The sequence below is a fragment of the Equus quagga genome, chromosome 16 (assembly GCF_021613505.1).
Source record: "Equus quagga isolate Etosha38 chromosome 16, UCLA_HA_Equagga_1.0, whole genome shotgun sequence".
NCBI lineage: Eukaryota > Metazoa > Chordata > Mammalia > Perissodactyla > Equidae > Equus > Equus quagga.
The window spans coordinates 70,836,389-70,860,297 of record NC_060282.1 but is presented as its reverse complement, the minus strand read 5'-3'; the positions used below and the strand labels follow the sequence as shown (position 1 = coordinate 70,860,297).

Here is a 23,909-nt window from a genome sequence, read left to right as displayed (position 1 = left end):
ATCAGGATCCAATGTTAACACACTGCATTTGTTTGATATCTCTCTTAAATATCTTTTATTGCAAATGACGCTCTTAAGAAGATTCTTCAAGGGTATGGGAAACTTTATTATTGCTAAACTGTTTTTGCAAAGTGATTTACCAATTTCTCTCCTATAATTCATGAGGGCTCCACATCCTTTCCCACTTTTGGCATTGTCACTCACTTTATTTTTTGCCTGAGTGTGAACCCCACCCTGTAAAGAAATGAGATGCGAGCCTAGTCATCAAATATTGTGTATAATCAAGTGTTTTAGATATAAAAATTACATGTTCCCTAGAGATAATTATATGCCCCACCCCATCTGAAAGTCATTGTTTTAGCTGTGAGTACATCAGGATCTATCTATTATATTTTAATGAAAGAATGAAGAAGGTAGTGAGGTAATTATGTACTATTTAATATTTCCCAGGAAGGATATGACTGGTACTGACTTTTCCCTCCTACAAAGATCCTTTTCAAGACATACAAAACCCAAGGGACCAGATGTTGACTTTACAGTGAGGCGTGTCAGGATTCCTGTAACCCCCTTTCTTCCTTATTAGTATCTGTCATGGCAGGTTGTCAGCTCTGATGATGTCATAATGCTTTGTTTGTGGGGTCATCTGATGTCACTTATACCTTACGAAGAATCAGCTTTTAAACAAAGTGAACCTTGGATGGTAAAACCTGATCTCCTGGAGTAATTTTCTGAGATCACAGGGATAAAGGACTCCAGAAGAAAACATATCTAGAAAAGCTTTCCTCTTTCATTGCGATATATGGGTTTTACTCACTGTTGAAATTTTGACAACACAACTGGGCTGGCACCTGGTCATGCTTCTGGATGATTCCTAGTTGCCAAGAGCATCCAAACAGTCCCAAGGATGCAGTCATTTTGCAGAACAAAGGGAAAACCAGCCCATTTCTGGGACTAGGGTGGAAGTCTGACAGGAAACAGTTTTTTTTTTCCTTTTCAGACACATTTTACATTAGGGAATTTCCCAGAGAACATAATGATCTAAAGAGTGGGAAGGATGATATCCTACCTTGCTCTTATAGTCAAATCTTAATTTATAGAAGTTTTTTAAAACGTCAGGCTAATAAAATGACAGATTTTAAGCTTTCATTCTGGTAAAGTAAAAGCCTTCTTCTCAATGTATCAGCCACTTTAATTTTTTACTAGAACATGAGGTGCAAGCCTTGGCTTCCATTTTCCCCTTATAAACCAATGACATCTTCAGTTCTGGAATAGCTTTGAAAGACGTGGCTTCTGATAAATGTTGGCAGAACTGGTGCATTCCCGGAATAAATCCTGTACGCTCAGCTTTCCCTACTCAAACACATCCCTAGGTCGAATGACCACAAAACTCCCCACCACGAAACGGGCTGAAGGGAAGTCTAGATGCAACAGAAAGTATACGTGTATTTTACAACGTGACGCTGGTACATTAAAAAAAATTTCATTATCTAGGAAGAAATCTCTAATCAAATGTCAATGCCATAACGACCATAACTATCACTGATACACGTTAAGTTTGAAACTGAGAAACTGGGCTAAAGGGGCGGAAATCGCCCACAAACAAAAGAAAAACTTCAAAATTTTCTCTTCCCTTTCAGGCAAGTTGCAGCTCTTCGAATCCACTCCTGCCTTTATAAATATCAAAGTGCTGTTCTGCTCTCAATTCTCACCTCGTTGTATAAGGAAATCTGTGTTTCTTTTCCCCAAATTAGGAATATGAGAAATCTTCCAGGTCCGTAAAACCTGAAAGCAGCCCCGCGGGAAGTTTTATCTGATCCCAAGGGTGTAAAAGTGGGCACGGTGGGGTGCAAACGACACCAAAGGAAAAATCTGTACACCATCCACCTGCGGGTGGAAAAACAAAACGAAACAGAGAAGACGCCACGGGTCCAGACATCATCAGGATCTCGGAGCACAGACAGAAAAAAGAACCCACAACCGCGTCCAGGTCAGAACTGGAGCGGTCTTCCCTAAGCGATCGGAGCAGCGGGCGGCCTAGCCGCCGACGCCGTACGGCTGTGACCCGGGTACCGACAGCGCCATTGACCGCGCCCCCGCCCGCCCCTCCCCGGGGGCGCCCGGCACGCCAGCCAATCCCCTCGCGCCATCCCCTTCCCATCGCAGGCCCCGCCCCCGCGCCCAGGCTGCTGGGCCCCCGCGGCGTGACGCGAGCACGGCGGCTCCGCCCCCTGCGTCTCTGGCCTCGCCGGCCTTGGGGGGATGGTTCCATCATGGCGTCAATGCAGGTGAGAGGAGTTTGCAGCATCTGGGCGGGCGAGGGAGCCGTCGAGAGGATGCGAGTGTTTCGTCGGGGGCTGTGCCTGGGACCCTGGGGCACCCGGGCGGGTTCGGGAACGGCCCCGGTGGCCCGTCCTTCCTCAGCCTCAGGGCTTTGGGCAGGGGTGAGAGGCGGCAAGAAGAAGGGGGGGGGGGGGGGGGGGGCGGGGGGGGGGGAAGGGGACCCCGGCCGGCCGGGAAGGGGGGGGGGAAAGAAGGCTGGGGGAGGAAAGGGCCGAGCGTGGCGTTGGCTCGGTAGCAGTGGGCTCGGAATCACTTTCCGTTCACACGGACGGCCGCAGCCTAACCGCCCGCCCCAGGGATGCCTTTTCCTCCGCGGTCCCCGGCCGGGCGGAAACAGCTGCTCTCGCCGTTGTCGCCGGGGCAGGGGCGGCCCCGAGAGGGGCTGAGTGTGGGGATCTGGAAAGGCGTTCCCCGAGAAGGCGGCTGGCTGCCCAGGCGCTTCGCGGCCTCCGCTCAGGCCTCCCACGCCCGGCCTCCCTGAATGCTCGGCTCCTCGGCTCTCCTCCCTTTGGCTCTTAATCCTTTGCCCCGTGGGTACCGTTCTGTATCAGCCTCCGCACCCTTAACGAACGTTCGTCCAGCAGCACCCTTTCTCCCTGTCCCTGAAGCCGCCCTTAGTCCATCAACATCATTTGCCGCCTAATAGGCAGTGTCCCCGAGAGCCAAGTCGCCAGTCCCCGTAGACCTCCCGGGATAGCGTGCCCTCAAATTTTTTTCCTACTGTGCCCCACCCTTGCGGTCGCAATAAGGCTACAGCCCTTTGCCCTTCTTCCCCAGATATTTAGTGGAACCTTAGTTTGGTAGGAGACCTCTGTTAAGCCGTGTTATATCTACCTGACTTGGCAGTGCATGGTTTTCTGGCTTTGCAACTTGATGTACTCCTTTTTTCCAAATCCAAGGAGTTTGGTTTTTTCAGGCAAAGATGGCAACCACAATTGCAGTTTTGTAGAGGTTGACTCTGCATTGTCTATGGCTTGCATTTAATTTACAGATAAAGATTAGCTCCGTCAAACCATATAGGAAGAGAAGAAAGAACTGTCGTTTGGAGTGTCAACTGAGCGCTTTTTAGAGTTTTAACAACATCTTTAGAAAGAGACCATGTTTTTCTTAGAAGGATTTTGTGCTTTTGTTTCTAGAAGAATAAGCAAATCTCCCTATGCTCCCTCCCGTTTTTTTTTTTTTTTCCTTTCCCAGGCGAGAACAGTGTTCTTTGATCTCTTTTTTGCATCTTCTTCCTCTTTTGTGCACGTTTGCTTCACGTTTACTTCTGTGCTTTTGTGTTATCCTCTTTCAATCTGTTTTTCATACAGTGTTCTTTTTAACATTTGCTTCTCCCTCTGGACTTTCCTACAGAATAGAAAAATTGTATTTAACATTCCTAGTTGAAAAGATGTCATGAAACGGTGCAGAGAGAAAAACAATTTCAGGAAACGTTATACTTTACACTAATCTCCCCAGAGACGTTGGAGGAGTTTCGTCATTTGAGGCCAAAAAAGGAACTGTAGAACACTAGTTGAACAGTAGATGGGCTATATGACCAATTCAAGATTATTCGTGTTAAGATTAAAACTATTTAAGACTGACAATTAAGATTAAAATCCCCTACACTTGTGATGATATCTCACAAAAGAATTGTAGGGATAACAACCTGGTTACATTTAGACTTCAAGTGTCTGGAAAAGGCAGATTTCAATTTTTAAGAGAAAAAACTGATTTGGTACAGAAGTTAATGTTGATAATCTTGAATTTTACATGGCAACTTAAGCAATGGAAAAAAAATACTTGCTAGTGCAATTCTGCATTTTTCTCACTGTCTTATCATGCTTTATTCCTTTGTCTTAGGATTTGAAGAATAGAAAACTGATGTTTCCTATTTTAATTAAAATAAAACGAAATCTTTCCTTTTAGTTATATTTTTAAAGTAACAGATACAGATTTTCTAGTAGTATCTTGAAAAATATTTGCATATAGATAAATCAAGCTTTTTGAAACACAGCACTGCTTTCTGTGCGGTTATTCTCTGGTGAACAGCATTTTTTCCTCACCATCTTAGTAACGAAGTTTAACTCTTTTCAGAACTAAATTACACATAAAACTGCAACCAGATTATGAAATTTGTTCATTCACTCATCAGTTATTTTGGGGGGGCCTCCTATGTATCAGGTACTCATCTAGGTGCTGGGCATACAGCAATGATCAAGAGCACCAAGATTTCTGCCCTTGTGGATATAATAGTGCAGTTCGGGGAGACAGATAAGAGCAAAATATTTGTTAGTTGTGCGTTATATTAAAAGGTGATAGTGATATGGGGTAAAAGCGTGGAAAGAGGTTAAGAAATGGATATTTTTGGGATTTCAGTTAGAGAGCTTAGGAAGAAGTACGCCATACATCACTGTCACTCAGACCATGTCCTTACCTAGAAAGTTTTCAGTAGATTTCTTTATCTTACCCACACCAGGATATTACTGCTGAAGAGGTTACTTAAACTGTAAGGAGAACTGTATTTTAAAAACATGCATATTATCCAAATGTAACGTAGGATTTGATTACTTAAATTGATAAAATGAAATAAATTAGTCTTCAGGATCAATAACATCAAGTAAGGGTAGACTTTGAATGTCTCGTTGCAGAGGATTGTAAAGTTGAGGTGGTAATTTTTTTAGTGTACTCTATCAGTGCCTTCCAACCTCTTTTCAAGTTGTGGCACACAGAAAATAGTTTTTGAATTGCACACTAAGGTGGGTAAGGTTGTTGGAGGCTGGAAGCACCTGGCCAGGCAGCTGCAGGTGAAACATTGGGAATGGAGATGAGTGTTCTGGTACTCCTGTAATGCTGGAGAAGATCTGCTCTATAATAGTGCTAGAGTCGTTCTTCAATATACAGTTCAAGATTGTGGTTTTCAGGCTTATGTGAGCCCTCTGAGATGTTCTTTCTCATTTTTTTTCTTCCTACTGTTTCTTCCTAGAACAAAGTCACAAATCACCCAGTAAGATTATGGTTAGATTATGTTTTAAGAAACTGTTCTTAGAGAATGGTGGGCTCATGGCAGTACTTAAAATTGGCAGGAGTTAGAGTAAATAAATAGATCTACATTTAGTTTTGATAATTCTAGAAATCTTTAAATAGTAAATGGAAAGTAGCAAATTTCTAGATTTGGCATTTTAGGGATTTTGATGATTTGGTACAAACTTCCTATCTCCAAACTACAAAAGCATTATTAAAGTGAATTTTTGTCTGATTCTAAACATTTCTTACAAGTGTAGCAGTATTGGGATATTCTATTTTCAGCTAGACCGTACAGTTGTATTTTCTGAGTCTCATTTCTTTTTTCATTTTGTACTTAATCTTTTTTTTGCCCCTATTGGTTCATTTCTTATTATGAAATAGTTAACTAATTTGGCCTCCTGGGATATATTGTCTGATTTTAGAATTTAGCTATTTCATTCAAACTTCTCTTATGTTGGAAGCTTTTACATATACCCTGTATACTTTTCTAATTTGACCATCGAGACTTATTTATTAATTTTAGATATGCACTCACCTTACATTGTGTGTTAAGATCTTAGAAAGTCAGTGCATAATAGTTGATATTTGTCAACTCTAAAAACAGTAATAAAATGGAGAGAAATGGTCAAGTGAATTCTTACAGATTTTCTGCATTTTGTTCCTCTGTCTTACATAATTGGGTCTTATACTATTGACTGTTGATTTGGCTAGATGGAAGGAGCTTGAGATTTAGTAACAGGAGATGGATTATGAATGTGTGTTTATTGTCAGATGATTTAGAAACAGTAAATTATTTCCGATTATTCACAGCTCTGCATTGCTCTTTGCTCAAGCAATTGGCTGTAGTGATTGAGAGAGATGGAGTATGGGCTCATACAGACATTTCTATTATTGTAGTCACGTTGCCTTGACAGTTAGATTCCATAGGACTGTCGATGTCATCATGAAGGGTTACAGTGTAATCAAAAGTTAGAAAATTGGCCGTCGTTGTCTTGGATCCTGAGATTTACTAAGCAGTGGGAGCTTGGGGAGAATAGCTAGAATTACAGTATCTGGGAAAGTTGGCTGCATACTCTGGTTAGAAATAGGGCGGTGAGGGAGCTGTTGGAGCAGGCAGCATGGGAAAAGGGGACAGCATAGAAGAGTATTGTGGGTGTTCTGTGTGAATGATAAAGCTAAGTAGATAGTAGACGACATGTGAACAAAAGTGTAAAGCTAGGGTAATCCATCTTCTTAACTCCCAAAGCAGTCATTGCGGTACTTTTATTTTTGCTGTTACTCCATTACTGCTTTATGATACGCCTTCTATTTTTGTCCTGACTTTGTTTGGGTCTTTTATTTAACTTTTCAGGTGTCTTCAACTCCCTTGAACCATAGATTTCCATGAGAATAGGAAAAAGTCTTTCTCTCTATCCCTTAAATGTGCACAGAGTGACTACAGTAAGTGTTTGTCCATCACTTGACACTTCAGAATGGCCCTCCTAAATAACAAATTCTGCATTCGGTTAATTCTGTTTTACAGAAATCCTTTAAGCAATTTTATAGTAGTAATGTTGAGTACCTATAAAAGGATAATTAAAAGTTCATATTTATATTATATATGCATTTCCCTAAAAGTTGGCTTATTTTCCTTATATGTTTGCCGTAACTGTAATGTTTTTCAAAGTATTTTCAAATCCTTTTCTCTGGATTCTTATTCCAGCCTTGTAAAATGGAAAATCAGGTAATCCTATTTCATTCTAATAGTGACAGGGAGAGTGACTTTTGATAAGCAGTCACTCATTTGGAAAGTGACTTAGCCAAAATTACATAGCAGCTGAGTAGGGAAGCTGCAATTAGAAACCACACTCTGAAATCTCATGCTGTGAAGTTGTAGGTAATGAACATATTAACAAGTTTGGCATTGTAGAGAAGTCATTGGGATAATTATTTAACTTTCCTGCCACAAAGTAAGCATTTACTAAAATATTAGAGCTTCTACAGCTAAGAAAATGAGAGGATAATATTCCTTATACTTTATAATATAAAAATACTTTATGCATCAAATTTTAGAAAGAAATTCTTTATGCACATACTTGAGCACTGAGTAAAATTAGAATCGCAAATCTTTACTGTTCAAAGATAATCTTTATTATCAAGGAAAGTTTTAAAAGTAGGGATGATCTGGCACCTTTCTGAAAATATCTTTCTGCATAATATTTACCTAAGTTGAGCATTTGTTAGATGAATTTTATTGCATCTTTATATCATTGCAGTCTGCTTCATTATTTTTATCTGCAAAATACTTATTTGTGTTTGTCAGGTGTTTTAAAATTTTCCTCATTAGATAGCCTTTATTTGTGAATGCAGTTTTTGGATCACCAACAAATGGAGCATGCCTTTGAGTTATTTTATTCTGAGAAAAACTCTGATCTCGTTTAGTTATTTTTGTAAAACTTCATTAGAAAAACAAAGGATCTGGAATCAAAAAATTGTGTTCGGATTCTGTTTCACTACTTAATGGTTATCTTGCACAAAAATTGGTGTGTAGTGGTGAAGACAAAAGCAGATTAACAGGTAAATGTATCAAACTGCCTTTTTGATTTCTCTTCCTCAGACCTGTTCTTTCTGTAGTATTCCCCGTGTTGGTACGTGGCAACTTCATTCTTTAATTTGTTCAACCAGAAACCGTGGTTTCATCCTACTACATAGTCAAACCACCAGCAAATCCTATCCAGCTCTACCTTCAGAATGTCTCCAGGATCCAGCTGTTTGGCTTCTCTCTGAAGTGTTCCCTGATGTAAATCATCCGTATCGCTCATCTGGATTGTATCAGCTGCTTCATAGCTGCTTCCTGTTCCCTTACTGTCTTTTCTCAACCCCTTATTTAGATTCTTTTAGAACAAAAGTCAAATGTCACTTCACTCACATCCGTACTGTGGCTCCCCTGTTTCACTCGGAATATAATCCAAAATCCCTGTTAATGTCCGAGAAGGTCTTCTGTCCTGTATTTCACTTAACACCCTGCCTCAGTACTCACTTCTCTACAGCCTTACTGGCCTCCTTGCTATTTCTGCCTCAGAGTCTTTGCCCTTGTTATTTCCTCTGCTTGGAGTGCTCTTTTCCACGTATCTGGATAGCTCACTTCCTTTTTTTCCTCACATCTTTGTTCAAAGATAGTTTCCTTAGAGAAGCCTTCTTGCTGCCCAGTATAAAATAGCTCTCCCACCCTGTAATTCCCCTGCCCTGCTAAATTCTTCATAGCCCTGACATATTAATTAATTTGCTATTTCTCTTGGCCGTAACCCACTGCGTGGCATGTAGGAGGTCCTCACTAAGTGTCAGAGGAATAAATGAACACAGCTTTTGGATTCACATAAACTAGGTTTGAATTCTAGCTTTGCCACTTGATAGCTGTGTAGCTTTTTTCCCCAACATAAAATAGGGATAAATAATTGTATGGGGTGAAATTGCTATTTACTTCATGTTGTGGATCTTTGGAGTTGTTTGTGAGTTATATCTTACAGTGTGACTTTCCTCTTATTTTAAACTACTGCTATCACTTTAAAAAAAATTTGACTCCTGGTCCTGTGTTGGCTATCATTGGGAAAAAGTAGATTTCCTTTATGATCGTCATATGAAGTCTCTCCTTGTATTTCCATAGCACAGGAAGGAGGGAGGAAGTATGGTTTCTAATTAGTGTGTATCTTTGCCAATCCTCTTCAAAATTTTAGAATTAGCCAAGTAGAACTTTGAGACTTCAACATCAGTTTTAAATGGCACATTCAATTTTTTTCTTTTTTTAGTTGAAATATAATCACATACCATAAGACTTCCTCACTGGGTTTTTTTTGTTGGGTTTTTTTTTTTTTTTGAGAAAGATTAGCCCTGAGCTAACATCTCTGCCTATCTTCCTGTATTTTGTATGTGGGACACCAGCCACAGCATGCTTGATACGTGGTGCATAGGTTTGTGCCTTGGATCCATACTGGTGAACCCTGGGCTGCCGAAGCAGAGCCTGTCAACTTAACCACTACACCAGCAGGCCAGCCCCTCAATAGTTTTTAATGTGACCATCATCACTATCTAATTCCAGAATATTTTCATTATCCCCAAAACAAACCCCTTACCCATTAGCAGTCTCTCCCCATCCCCCTACGCTTGGAAATCACTAATCTGTTTTCTGTTTCTATAGATTTGCCTGTTCTAGGTATTTCATGTGAATGGAATCATTCGGTATGTGGTGTTTTGTGACTGGCTTTTTCACTTAGCATAATGTTTTTGAGGTTCATCTATGTTGTAGTTTGTATCAGTACTTCATTTTTATGGCTAATAGTCTGTTTTATGATTATATGACAGTTTATCTATCAATTGATTGACATTTGGATTTTTTCCTGTTTTCATTCATCAGTTAATTGACTACTTGTATTGTTTCTGCTTTTTGAAGAATGCTGCTTTGAACATTCATGAACGTGTTTTTGTGTAGACAAGTTTTAGTTTGTCTTAGGTATATACCTAGGAGTGGAACTGCTGGGTCGTTTGGTAACTCTATGTTTAACTTTCTAAGGAACTGCCAGACTTTTCTATGGCAGCTGCATCATTTTGCATTCCCACCAGCAGTGTGCAAAGGTTCCAGTTTCTACACATTCTGGCCAATATTTGTTGTCCACTTTTTTTATTATAGCTACCTTAGAGGGTGTGGAGTGATATCTTCTTGTAGGGTTTTTTTTTTTTTTTTTTGGCGAGGAAGATTGGCCCCGAGCTAACATCTGTTACTAATCTTCCTCTTTTTTGCTTGAGGAAGATGGTCCCTGAGCTAACATCCATCTTTCCCTACTTTGTATAGGGGATGCTGCCACAGCATGGCTGACTGAGCGGTGTATAGGTCCACACTCAGGATCCAAACCTGTGAACCCCAGGCCACTGAAGCAGAGTTTGTGTACTTAACCACTGCACTACCAGGCCGGCCCCCTCATTGTGGTTTTGATTTGCATTTCTCTAATGACTAATGCTATTGAGCATCTTTTCTTGTGCTTATTGGTACATTTCTTGGAGGAATGTCTATATGAATGCTTTGCCCATTAAAAAAATTGGTTTTTTTATTGTTGAGCTGTAAGAGTTCTTTATGTATTCTGAATGCAAACCACTTATCTTGATTTGCAAATATTTTCTCCTATTCCGTGAGTTGTGTTTGCACATTCTTGATGATGTCCTTTGAAACACAAAAATTTTTAATTGTGAAGTCCAATTTATCCATCTTTTTCTTTTGTCATTTGTCTTTTGGTGTCATAGGTAAGAAGTCATTGCCTAATACAAGGTCATAAAGATTTACACTTTATTACACCTATGTTTTCTTCTGAGAGTGTTATAATTTTAGCTCTTTCATTTAGGTCTTTGATTCATTTTGAGTTAATTTTTGTATATGGCGTGAGGCATATTTTTGAAGTTGTATCTGCCCAATCGGAGGGTCCATCAGGTTTTCCTGCTGGATTCAAGTTATTTCTCTAGGTGAGTGGAGCTGTTAGCTGTTTTTCAGATGAGAATTTAAAATGCAGCCCCACAACTAAAAAATGTGAGTGTAATCCTAATAAACTACCAAGAATATGTATATATTCATGTGTTCGCTTTTATTGTAATTAAAATAGGCATACCAATTTTAAATTTTAGAATTACTGAGGCTTTGAGCCATAGGGCATTTTAGAAGTCATCTAGTCTAACCCTCATACTTTTTCTTTAAAGCATTGCTGCATTTTGTGGTTAGAGGTGGTTGGTAAAATGTAATTTGTTTACTTTTGTACTGCTTGGAAGGAAGATATATTGAGCAAATTGAGTATATAGATTTTTTTTCTAGTATATAGGTTTGGTATGAGGAAAACTGTTACATTCTTAGGAAAACCAATTTAAGGATTCTAGTGGAAGAAAATTACGTAGTCTATGCGTATTGGTGCCATCTTTGCTTTTTATGTTGCCTAGTGGAAACCTCATAGAATTCATTTCTTTATAACAATTAGTTTGAGCTACCTTGAGGATATTTCTACAGTCCATCCTCATTATTCATGAATTCTGTATGTGTGAACCCACCTACTTGGTAAAATTTATTTGTAACCCTGAAATCAATACTCCTGATGCTTTTGTGGTGATTTGCGCACATGTGCAGAAAGGCTAAATATTTGAGTTGCTGCATGTGCATGTTCACAGCTGAGGTCAAACAAGGCAACTCTCTGCTTTGTTTCAGCTGTCATACAGTAAACAAGTGTACCTTTTTGGGTCTATTTAGTGCCTTTTTTTTTTTTTGCATTTTTCTGCTTTTGGTGATTTCACTGTTTAAAATTGTGTCCAAGCAGTAGTACTAAAGTGCTATCTAGTGTTCCTAATTGTAAGGAGACTGTGATGTGCATTACACAGAAAATATGTGCGTTAGATAACCTTTGTTAAGGTGTCAGCAGTTGGCCTTGAATGCAGTGTTAATGAATCAACAGTATATATTAAGGAATCTTTAAACAGAAACACACAAAAACCAAGGTTATTATTGATTGGTTGAATATACCAGAGGATTGCAGGAACCTAACCCTGTATTTCCCCTAGGAACAGTGGTTCAGTATTTGCTAGCTAAGTATTTGCTGTGGCTTTATAGAACATAACTACTGTGGATAACAAGAATTGACTTGGGCCGGCCCTGTGGCCGAGTGGTTAAGTTCTCACGGTCTGCTTCCGCTCCCCAGGGTTTTGTGGGTTGGATCCTGGGCGTGGACTTAGCGCTGCTCTTCAAGGCCATGCTGAGGTGGCATCCCACATAGCACAACTAGAGGACCTGCAACTAGAATATGCAACTCTGAATTGGGGGGCTTTGGGGAGAAGAAGAAGAAAAAAGAATTGTATCTTGGTTTAAATTTTGGTCCACTTTTGGTTTGATTTGAGACCAGGTTAAAACTGATAAAATGTAATGTTGTTGCTACATCCTGGTTCCTTGTTTGCCTTTTTCTATTTTCTACTGTAGGTCAATAACTTCACCCTTTTTTTTTTTTTTTTTTTTGAGGAAGATTAGCCCTGAGCTAACTACTGCCAGTCCTCCTCTTTTTTGCTGATGAAGCCTGGCCCTGAGCTAACATCTGTGCCCATCTTCCTCTACTTTTTTATATGTGGGACGCCTACTACAGCATAGCCTGCCAAGCGGTGTCGTGTCTGCACCTGGAATTCGAACCAGTGAACCCCAAGCCCCCAAGAAGCGGAATGTGCAAACTTAACGGATGTGCCACCGGGCTGGCCCCTCCCCAGTTTTTTTCTTGAGTTACCCCACAGTTCACGTTAGTAGTTTTCAACATTGGCATTATATTGAAATCACCTGGTAAGCTTTAAAAAAGAAAACAACTATCCCCAGAGATTGATTTAATTAGCCTGGCATGCATCCTGGGTATTGGAATTTTTCTTAGCTCTTCAGTAATTCTAATATGAAGCCTAAGTAGAGAACTCATCTTCACTGCAGTGGGAGAATTTATGTTTGCATATTATGTAAATTGAGTAAGACACAATACATCTCCTTGGACCATATTTAGAGTTCAAGAAATGGTAGACATTTGAAAGTTAATACCTCTGGAGAGAGCTTTAAGAACCAAATTTGAGACTGTGGAAATGTTTATATATGTTCTTGGTTGTCTACATAATCACAGTTCTATCAGAGAACATCCATTTCCTGTACCTATCAAAGCAAGTGCTGAATGCTGACTACCTGATCAGTTTTAGTGAAATCTCTCGTTTGGTGGCTATTTTAGTCAAAGAAACAAAAGTGTCTGCCGTGAGAGTTCTTTGTAGAGGAGGATTATTGAACAAAGTGCTTTAAGATGTGGCTGCTGCATGGTCCCCTAGGCTCAGTTAGGAGCTGAGTGAGTCTTCTGTTCCACTTGTGTACCTAGACAAACAAACACGTTTTATGCCATGAATCTTTGTAGGTGAATACAAATGATTACAATCTCAATTTTTTTTTATTGCTTTAAATAATCTTAGGAGCCCTGTATTAAAATATGAATAGTCCTTGGAATGTTAGTCTTTTGGCCCTTCATTAGGGCCATTATTGTTTCTGACCTTTGTATCTCCCATTCTAAAGCCTATACTGAACTTTTTACCAGTCCATTAAAATCTCGGAGTCAGGTTTATGATTCTAGGTCCTGCGTCTATCTCCTGTGTTCTTAGGTTGAAGTGGATGCTATTGCAAATTTGTAGATTCTGTCAGTATTCTTTACCTAGGAATACTTAACAACTCTTTTAAATCACTTTTTATATTGGACTTCCACTTTTAATTTTGGGTAGTTTTGACAGGTCCTCGTGTTTTCATTGTTCCTGGGATTTTTTTTTTTTTTTTTTAACTTATCTGGCAGGTTATTTAGTTAGCCCTTCGTCTCTTTGTACTGTCTTTCTGAATTCGAATTTTACTCAAAATACACTTTAGTTCTCTACAGCTCTATACCTGACATCATGAATCCACCAAACTTAGCCTCAGTCCTCACAGCTCTGCGCACTTTTTCTTATCTTGTGTGCCCTCATAGCATGTTTTACCTCTTGCGTGGAATTTTTCACTTCTGCCTTGTGCTTACTATAAAGGTACGTGGTCTGTATTAGATTTTTAGCTCACTGAGGGCAGTCTGCTACTGGTGGTAAGCACTCAGATGTTTTCTGAGTGAATAAATAGAACAGAGACTCAAGTAAATACTTTTTTCAAAACAAGTCAGAAGTGGTATGAAAACATTGCTTTCTTTCCCTGTCTCTGATACCTTTGATGTCTTTCGCTTCAGCTTCTGCCGTGGTCCAATTAAAAAAAAATAAAGAATGGAGTTGAATAGGAAAAAGTATGTGTAGTATTTTAAAATGAGTGTAAATTTCCTGTTAATTAGGTGGATGTCTTTCAACTAGACTAATTTGGCTGGTAATTCTTTCACTTTGGAGATAATGCTTCAGTGAAAGTCTGATGTTTTTTCCTGATGGTAGGTTTTTTCTTAAGTTTCCAATCCACAGCCTTTACCTTGACAGCAAATAATCCGAGGTCTTGCTTCATTGATACTAAAGAAAGTGATTGCTTTACCCCTAAACCCAAACATGTTGTGTTTCAGGATACTTCTCATTCCTGAAATTGTATTCCTTTCCCAAATGCTTTATTCTTAGGGTGTCTCTGGGTGTGGTTTGAGTGTTGATATGTCTGTGTGTGCTTGTAGGAGGAGGCAGTATGAGGTGGTATGGAGTGGGGGTGTTTTGGTACAGGGAGTTTGTGATTGGTTCTTTCAGATGTTGCAGAGGACAGAGCATCTGTTGATGTCTATGAAAGGCAGACTGGGCTTCTGATAGGCCTTTTTACCCTAAAACGTAGTGACAGAGCTTTACTGCAGATTCTTCCAACTTAACTATATGGAAGAAATTGGTCAGTTTAGAATACTACCAAAAACAAAACAAAACAAAAAACCACCACCATACACACACACAAACCCCATAAGCATAAATCTTTGTAAGCCTGTAGCTTTTTTCAGAAGTTTGTGATGACAATGACAGAAGTACCAAAGAAAGCTAAGACAGTTAGTTAGGTAATGGCTCAGAAAGGATTATCCGTTATCCTAAGCAGCAAAAGTAGTGTGAATAGGTATTGCTTCTCCCTCTGTTTTCAGCACCTCTTCTACAGTTCACTACTTTTTTGTATCTGCTTCTGAATGAAACCAGATTTTTCTATTTAAAATATGTTAGTTTTTTATTATTTTAGATCCTCATAAACTGACGAAAGTTAAGATACTAAATTTTTTTTTTTAAAGATTTTATTTTTTTCCTTTTTCCCCCCAAAGCCCCCTGGTACATAGTTGTATATTCTTAGTTGTGGGTCCTTCTAGTTGTGGCATGTGGGACGCCACCTCAGCATGGTTTGATGAGCAGTGCCATGTCCGCGCCCAGGATTCGAACTGACGAAGCACTGGGCCGGCTGCAGCAGACCGTGCGAACTTAACCACTTGGCCATGGGGCCAGCCTCCAAGATACTAACTTTTTAAAAATTCAGCAGCTCTAGTTTTTGTAATTAAAAAAATTGTGAAAGGTAAATTGATAAATTTCTTAAACAGGCAACATAGGATGCCAGAATTGCTTTTATAGGTTAATCATTTATGCTTTTAACATTTCTTAATTCCTGTTAGAATGAAACTTGGTATAAATACATTTTACATTCTAAGTTGTGGGGGTTTTTTTGTTTTTTTTTTGCTGAGGAAGATTAGCCCTGTGCTAATACCTGTGGCAGTCTTCCTCCACTTTATATGTGGGTTGCCGCCACAGCATGGTGACTAGTGATGTAGGTCCATGCCCAGGATCTGAACCTATGAGCCTGGTCTACTGAAGTGGAGCACGCCAAACTTAACCACTACGCCACAGGCCCAGCCCCTAAGTTTATTTTTTAAATAGACTGGGTTTTGTGTTATTCTCTGTAAAAATCAAGTTGTTGGTTTTTTTAAAAAAATTAATGGCCTTGTATATCCAGAAATTTTATATATTAATGTTAAAGATGTTGTTGACTTCTGAGTGCATGGAGTAAAAGAAGCATGCTAAAGGTATTCCTGAGACTCTCAAAATCACACTATGGCTATTCTTTGACAACTGAAGCCCAAATATATGTAAATTTGTTAGCAAAGTTGTTTTTAAGACAACTTAGAGATTTGAACTTGATCTTTATTAAAATAGTAGTCTTTATACTGTTGTAGCCTTTTATAACACATTGTTTTTTTTTAGAAGACATATGTTGAAACTATCCTGAAGAAAATCTGTTTTTATTTTGGTCAGTTCTTTATATATGAAATACTTGGCTATCCACCTTATGCACCAGGTCATAAGCATTTTGCCATATTCTTTATGTTAAAAAAATCTTCCTGTAAGTATTAAATGTGATCCCTTTTTTCTTACTTGCTAAAATTAATGGATTTAACTAGTATTATAAAAATTTATACCTGCTATTGTCAAGAGAAAGTATTGATGGAGTAAATCCTTAAAATCATGGGATAGCATACTGAGGAAGAAAACAAACAGTTATGTACCTTCAGTATAATAACAAAGTTGCCCAAACTGTGTTTTCATTAAATGGTTATTTGGGTTTGACAAAGTAACTAACCTGGAATCTTAAGGTTAGTAGTTCATTTTATGATTTTATTCCTGCTGATGGAAATCTTCTTTGTAAACAGTGCTTAGGAATGCATATGGGTATATTTTGTGTATGTTTTAAGTGAATAAGGGGAGCAAGAGGAGGGAGGAAAGTTGTACTGAGTAGCTTTTCCTCTCAATATTTTTAATTAGAAATAGAAATTTCTTTGCTTTAGATGAGATATAAGATAATGATAAAATGAGTTAGGGACCTAGTTGGTTTCATAATTGTAATTTGTTTGTTTGATTAGCTAAAAAAGTGTGTGCTAAAAAAGTCTGTACTAAAACCAGCTTTATACATGCATACCTTGTTTTATTGCGCTTTGCAGATACCACATTTTTACAAATTGAAGGTTTGCAACTCTGCATCGAGCAGGTCCCTTGGTGCCATTTTTCCAACACCATTTGCTCACTCCTGTCTTTGTGTCACATTTTGTTAATTCTCAAAATATTTCAAAGTTTTTCATTTGTTATATTTGTTATGGTGATCTGTGATCAGTGGTCTTTGATTTGGGGGTGTCATGGACCATGCCCATGTAAGATGGCTAACTTAATTGATAAATGTTGTGTGGGTTCTTTTTTGTTTTTTTAAAAATTTTTATTTATTTATTTATTTTTTGAGGAAGATTACCCCTGAGCTAACTGCTGCCTAATCCTCCTCTTTTTGCTGAGGAAGACTGGCCCTGGGCTAAATCTGTGCCCATCTTCCTCTACTTTATATGTGGGACGCCTACCACAGCATGGCATGCCAAGCAGTGCCATGTCGCACCTGGGATCTGAACCGGCGAACCCCGGGCCACTGAAGGGGAGCGTGCACACTTAACCACTGCGCCACCTGGCCGTCCCGTTGTGTGTGTTCTGACTGTTCCACCGAGAGGTTGTTCCCCTGTCTCTCTCCCTCTCCTCGGGCCTCCCTATTCTCTGAAATACAACAATATTGAAATTAGGCCAATTAATAACCCTACAGTGACCTCTAAGTGTTCAGGTGAAAGGAAGAGTTGCACATCTCTCACTTTAAATCAAAAGCTAGAAATGATTAAGCTTAGTGAGGAAGGCATGTGGAAAGCCGAGATAGGCCAAAAGCTAGTCCTCTTGTGCCAAACAGCCAAATTATGAATTCAAAGGAAAAGTTCCTGAAGGAAATTAAAAGCGCTACTCCAGTGAATACATGAATGATAAGAAAGCAAAACAGCCTTAAAGCTGAGATGGAGAAAGTTTTAGTGGTCTGGATAGAGGATCAGATCAGCCACAACATTCTCTTAAGTCAAAGCCTAATCCAGAGCAAGGCCCTACCTCTCTTCAATTCTGTGAAGGCTGAGAGAGGTGAGGAAGCTGCAGAAGAAAAGTGTGAAGCCAGCAGAGGTTGATTCATGAGTTTTAAGAAGCCATCTCCACAACATAAAAGTGCAAGGTGAAGCAGTAGGTGCTGATGGAGAAGCTGCAGCTGGTTATGCAGAAGATCTAGCTGAGATTGTTAATGAAGGTGCTACACTAAACAACAGATTTTCAGTGTAGATGGAACAGCCTTCTATTGGAAGAAGATGCAACCTAGGACTTTCATAGCTAGAGAGGAGAAGTCAGTGCCTGGCTTCAAAGCGTCAAAGGGCAGGCTGACTCTCTTGTTAGGGGCTAATGCAGCTGGTGACTTAAGTTGAAGCCAGTGCCCATTTACCATTCTGGAAATCCTAGGGCCCTTAAGTATGATGCTCAATCTATTCTGCCTGTGGTCTATAAATGGAACAGCAAAGTCTGAACGACAGCACAGCTGTTTACAGCATGGTTTACTGAATATTTTAAGCCCACTGTTGAGATCTACTGCTCAGAAAAAAAAAATCGTTTCAAAATATGACTGCTCGTTGACCATGCATTGGGTGTCAGTGTGGCCACCCAAGAGCTCTGATGGAGATGCACGATGAGAGTAATGTTTCATGCCTGCTCACGCATCCATTCTGCAGGCCTAGATCAAAGAATGATGTTGACTTTCAGGTCTTATTGTTTAGGAAATAACATTTCCAGAGGCTGTAGCTGCCTTAGATAGTGATTGCTCTGATAGATCTGTGCAAAGTCAATGGAAAACCTGGAAGGATTTACCATTCTAGATGCCATTGAGAACGTTCGTGATTCATGGGAAAAGGTCCAAATATCAACTTTAACAGGAGTTTGGAAGAAGTTGATTCCAGCACTCGTAGATGACTTTGAGGGGTTCAAGACTTCACTGGAGGAAGTAACAGCAGATGTGGTAGAAATAGCAAGAGAACTAGAATTAGAAGTGGAGCCTGAAGATGTGAATGCAGCCTAAATGGCTGCAATCTCATGGTAAAACTTTAATGAGTGAGCAAAGAATGTGGTTTCTTGAGATTGCATCTACTCCTAGTGAAGATGCTGTGAAAGTTGTTGAAATGACAACACAGGATTTAGAATATTACATAAACTTAGTTGATAAAGCAGTGGCAGGTTTGAGAGGCTTGACTCCAATTTTGAAAGAAGTTCTGTGGGTAAAATGCTGTCAGACAGCATCACGTGCTACAGAGAAATCGTTCCTGAAAGGAAGAGTCAATCTATGCAGCAGGCTTCGTTGTTGTTTATTTTAGAAGTTGTCACACCACCCCAGCCTTCAGCAGCCACCACCTTGATCAGTCAGCAGCCATCAACATCAAGGCAAGACCCTCCACCAGTAAAAAAAATTATGACTCACTGAAGGCTTAGATGATGGTGAGCATTTTTTAGCAATAAAGTATTTTTTAATTTAGGTGTGTATGTTGTTTTATAGGCATAATGCTATTACACACTTAATAGACTACAGTGTAAACAGAACTTTTATATACACTGGGAAACTAAAATATTCATGTGACTCGCTTTATTGTGATATTCGCTTTATTGCAGTGGCCTGGAACGGAACCCACAATATCTCAGGTATGCATGTATTTAGTTTTTGGCGTATGTTTTAAACCATTACATGTATGTAGGGATATGAATATATATAAATAACACTAGTCACATTGGATGAAGATATTATAATATCATGTAAGATTTATAAGATAATATACACAAGTGCTTAAAACTATAATGAGAATATATATATACATCACTTGTAAAACTACAGAAAAGTAATTGTAGGTATATATGATTTAATTAGACTGAACAATATGTGGAGGAAGCTGCGTATATCTTTAACTTGTGAAAACAAGTACAATACCTTGCGTTCTGAAACTTTTGAACACAAAGGAACTTTAGAGATCATTTGATCTAACCCCCTTTTTTTTCCTAATGAAAAACGGGCCCAGAGGTTAGGTAACTCGCCTAAGTTTATGATACTTAAGGTGGGCCTGCAACTCATGAAATGCCCTCCCTAATTTAAGTAATTATAATACTTTCAGATAATTCTACTTGACAGAATAGAAATGTTCTCCAATAAATTATCTATTGTATCAATTTTATCTATCCAAGATGCGTTCCATTCCAAAACTAGATTTTATGTTCTCTGGAAAATGTTGCACTCAGAATAGTAAAAATTGCAGGAAGAATGCAGTACACCTTTAAAATATATGTATTTGTTTAAAGAATGTTCTAACATTAATGCTCAGTGAGTTACAAAGCACCCAATGTGTGTTTCCTTGGGACTTAATCTACAAGAAGGAAAGATCTATCCAAGTAAGATCCATCTAGTTTTATGGCTTAAAAAGAATCTTATAAAATCTTCTTAAGTTATAAAACTTAAAAGCCCTGGAAGCTGCCTTTTGGTATAGAGAGTTGAGCATAAGTATTTGTTCTAACCGTATGTCATGATCTAACTAGCCATGTTCCTGTTTCCACTTTTTTACCATTATAAGCTACTTTTTTTTTTTTTTTTAAGATTTTATATTTCCTTTTTCTTCCCAAAGCCCCCCGGTGCATAGTCGTGTATTTTTAGTTGTCGGTCCTTCTAGTTGTGGCATGTGGGATGCCGCCTCAACATGGCTTGATGAGCGGTGCCATGTCTGCGCCCAGGATCCGAACTGCTGAAACCCTGGGCCTCCGAAGCGGAGTGCCAGAGTTAACCACTCCGCCACGGAGCCGGCCCCTATAAACTACATGTTTACCGCTTCCCTCACCCCCCCAGCTTTACGTTATACTTTAGGATAAGTTTTCAAGAAAGGTGTTACTAACTCATAGAATCAGTATTTTCTAGCCCTCCAAATACTTGATGGCAGTGAATTTAAAGGAGAAGGAGCTCACGAAAAATGGTGGAAAACTGCTTTAGGGGTGCCTACAAAAAGAGGGGCCATCAAGTAAAACATGCGAAGCGTAACAGAAATAGGAAGAGAGGCAAGTTTCGTATAACAGAATCAAAGGGGAAGAGCTCTTTACAGGAAAGATTAAGTGATGTTAGTGAAATAAGACCCCCAGTGGATTAATAAGCAAATGGCGTTGAACCCCGCGAGGCTTGCAGGGATTGAAGCTTAAGTGAATGTGTTAGAGGGAAAGTAGAGGCAGTGGACAGTGAAAGGAAAGAAAGGAAAAGACAGAGATAGAAGATAAACAATGACTGTTTTGTATGTTTATTTTAAAGCTTGGAGAGACCCAATTGATGACTGAAGGGAAGGGGTTATGGAATGGGAAAGAGTGAAGCTAGTGGAAACCAAATTATTAATTATGAGACTAAGATCCTGGATGAATTGATAAGGCTTGAGGTCCAGAGAGAGATGGGAGGATTTTGAGAAAGGGAGAGAATCTTCTTTGTTTGGGACGTAAGTGAAGGACCAGAGATCAACCATAGGGATGGTGTGATATTGTTTTTTCTTTAAGTTATTGGCTTAATGGGGAAACAAGTTGACGATTTGCACTCTTTGCATATTTAGCATTTTTGCTTAGAAAGGAGCTTCTGATTAATAAATTTTGAAGAACATGGACAAATTTTATATATTTCAGCTGAGAGAAAACCTGAAGTTTGTTAATTAAAAATATTCCCCCAAAGCTCATGAAGCTGATAACATATTTTCATTTGCTTTCTAATAAAGTTGGTTAGAGTAAACTCATAATTTTAAAATAGTCATCTTTTATTTCTTTTTATTTCCTACCTTATTTTTTTCTTTGTTGTCATCTACGAATTTTAATACTACCTTAATGTGTTTATTTGGATCTTTAAACTTTTAAAAATATTCTTCTATCTGCTGGCTCATTTCATTCTGTCCTATTAATTACACTCTGAGGTCGGTATTTAATTGTGCAGAGGTTAAAATACAGATTATTATTTATTCAGACTTGCATATACTATATAATCCTGGGAAGCAGGTATTGAGTTGTCCAACTAAATATATCCCATACAGCACCTAATTTATACTCTAAAGGTTTGTGTTTTGCTTACATTTTGAACAAATAAGTGGCAAATTCTGTTAACCCAAATTCTGATTCCTGTCTTTTTGTGATAGATCTGCAATTTGATTTGTAGATCAAACCAAACTTTCCACTCTTTGAGGACAGTATTATAAGTCATTTAGCGTCTTTATTATTTAGTTATTTATTTTTTAACTTTTTATTGAGATTATGATCGTTTTCAACCTTGTGAAATTTCAGTTGTACATTATTGTTTGTCCTGGTGTAGGTGCACCACTTCACCCGTTGTGCCCACCCCCCACCCCCCTTTCCCCTGGTAAGCACTAACCTGTTCTCTTTGTCTACATATTTAGCGTATTTATTTAAGGCTTGCTGTGTGCCAAACCCTGGCTCTAGTCTACCTTTTCCACTACACAGCATATTTTATGCTTGATGACATTTTACTTGCCAGAGTAGCTTTTTGTTAATACTTATCAAAGTCTCTGGATGTAGCCCAGCCTAGCCAAATCTGGAGGGTAAGAAATTTTGAATTGTGCCTTTACAAGAAAAGAAAACACATTTAAATATTCTTGCAAAGTCAAAAAAGTTTAACCTAAATGAGACATCAACTCTGTCAGGCTTAATGCTGATTACTGCTTTTCATCTACAGCATGAAATGTAGTGATCAGGGGGAGAAAGTAGGCTCAGTACTGTATTTTATTTCATTCAGAGTCAAGGTTTCTGGGTAATTTAAATATTTTATTTTGAGTGTTAATTTCCAAAGATCAGACAGATAACTTCTGAAGTAGCTTGAGAAGTTGAGATTTGATTCTAGGGTTGTAATCTCATTGCCTCCTGGAGCCAAGCTGGTTAAAAGCACGCATGATGCAAACATTGGGTTCACAGTTGAGAGCATACCCAGCTGAAGCAGCAGCCAGGCTTCAGCTCTGGTTGATTCTGTTGTTTTCATCTATCAATCTGAATGTTCACAAGAAGCTTGAACTCCACAGGTCCAAAACAGAATTTAATCTCAGCTGCCTGCAACCCCACATAGAGAGACCGTTTTAACTCTACCTGTTCCTCTTCTGAGTTTCTTTTAGATTCATAGCACCACCATCCATCCAAACTAACATCCTGGAGTCAGCCTCATTTTTCTCTTTCTCCCTCCCCACATCCAATTACCACTAAATCCGATCCATTCTGTATCCTAATTAAGTCTTTTGATTCCTCTGGTTGTTGACTAGTAATGTCTCAACTCTTTATCTTTCTAGTAGTTTTCAGTCTAGCTTCTGGCCTTCATTCTGTCTTAATTTCTCCGGTACATCTGCCACACTGTCATCAGAGTTATCTTTTTTATGAAAAAAAGAAATTTTATGCATGTTCATTGTTGAAATGTTAGAAAATTATAGATTAGTAAAAAGAAAAATCACTACCCCAGAAGTTAAATGAATGGTGAGATTAAAGGGTTATTTTAATTTTTAAATATTTTGGTTTGTATCTTTTTTCCCTCTATATACATAACGTTTACCCTTGAAAAGACAGTTCCCTTGTAAAGTCAGTCCCTAATCCTAAACTCTGGATCCCATCTCCTCACAGGTGTTGTACATGTCAAGTATCACCTTCTTCCTCTTTCCTTGATTCTTCCCATCAGCATTTACATAGTCTTAAATTTCTCCTTAGCAGACACCTCCCTCTGCTGCTTCTGCCCACTGCCACCCTATTGTCTCCCTGCTTTCACAACCGTTTGAGAAGGTCCTAAAAAAAGATTGTGAAATATATCATACAAAAGAATTTAAACGTCATAGGTGAATATTTTAAAGAATATTAATAAAATAACATTAATAAAATACTCATCTAGCTTCAGAAATAAAAGTTACCATTACTTTTGAAACCTCCTCTATGCCTCTTCCTTGTTCCTTATTACTTCCTTCCTAAAGTAAATTGCTCTCCTGGATTTTATGTACCATCCCTATTTTTCTTCATAGATTTAAACAATGTGTCACCTTTTTTTAAATGTTAAATAAATGGAATCATACTGTAAGTGTTCTTTTCTGACTTCTTTTTTTAGCATTTTAAGATGAATCTATCCTAATGGATGTAGCAGTACATTTTTAAGGCTAAGTAGTATGCCATGTGACAAA

At 38.7% G+C, this 23,909-nt stretch overlaps 1 protein-coding gene across 1 annotated transcript in view; it reads left to right on the top strand.

Moving 5' to 3' along the window:
• The first annotated feature begins 1,375 nt into the window (after positions 1–1,375).
• Positions 1,376–23,909, top strand: part of UBE2W (ubiquitin conjugating enzyme E2 W) — a 66,637-nt gene continuing 44,103 nt past the window's right edge. The window contains exons 1-2 of the mRNA XM_046641852.1: positions 1,376–1,463; positions 1,822–2,285. Of these exons, the coding sequence (XP_046497808.1) occupies positions 1,376–1,463; positions 1,822–2,285 (552 nt within the window). The remainder of the gene's footprint in view (positions 1,464–1,821; positions 2,286–23,909) is intronic.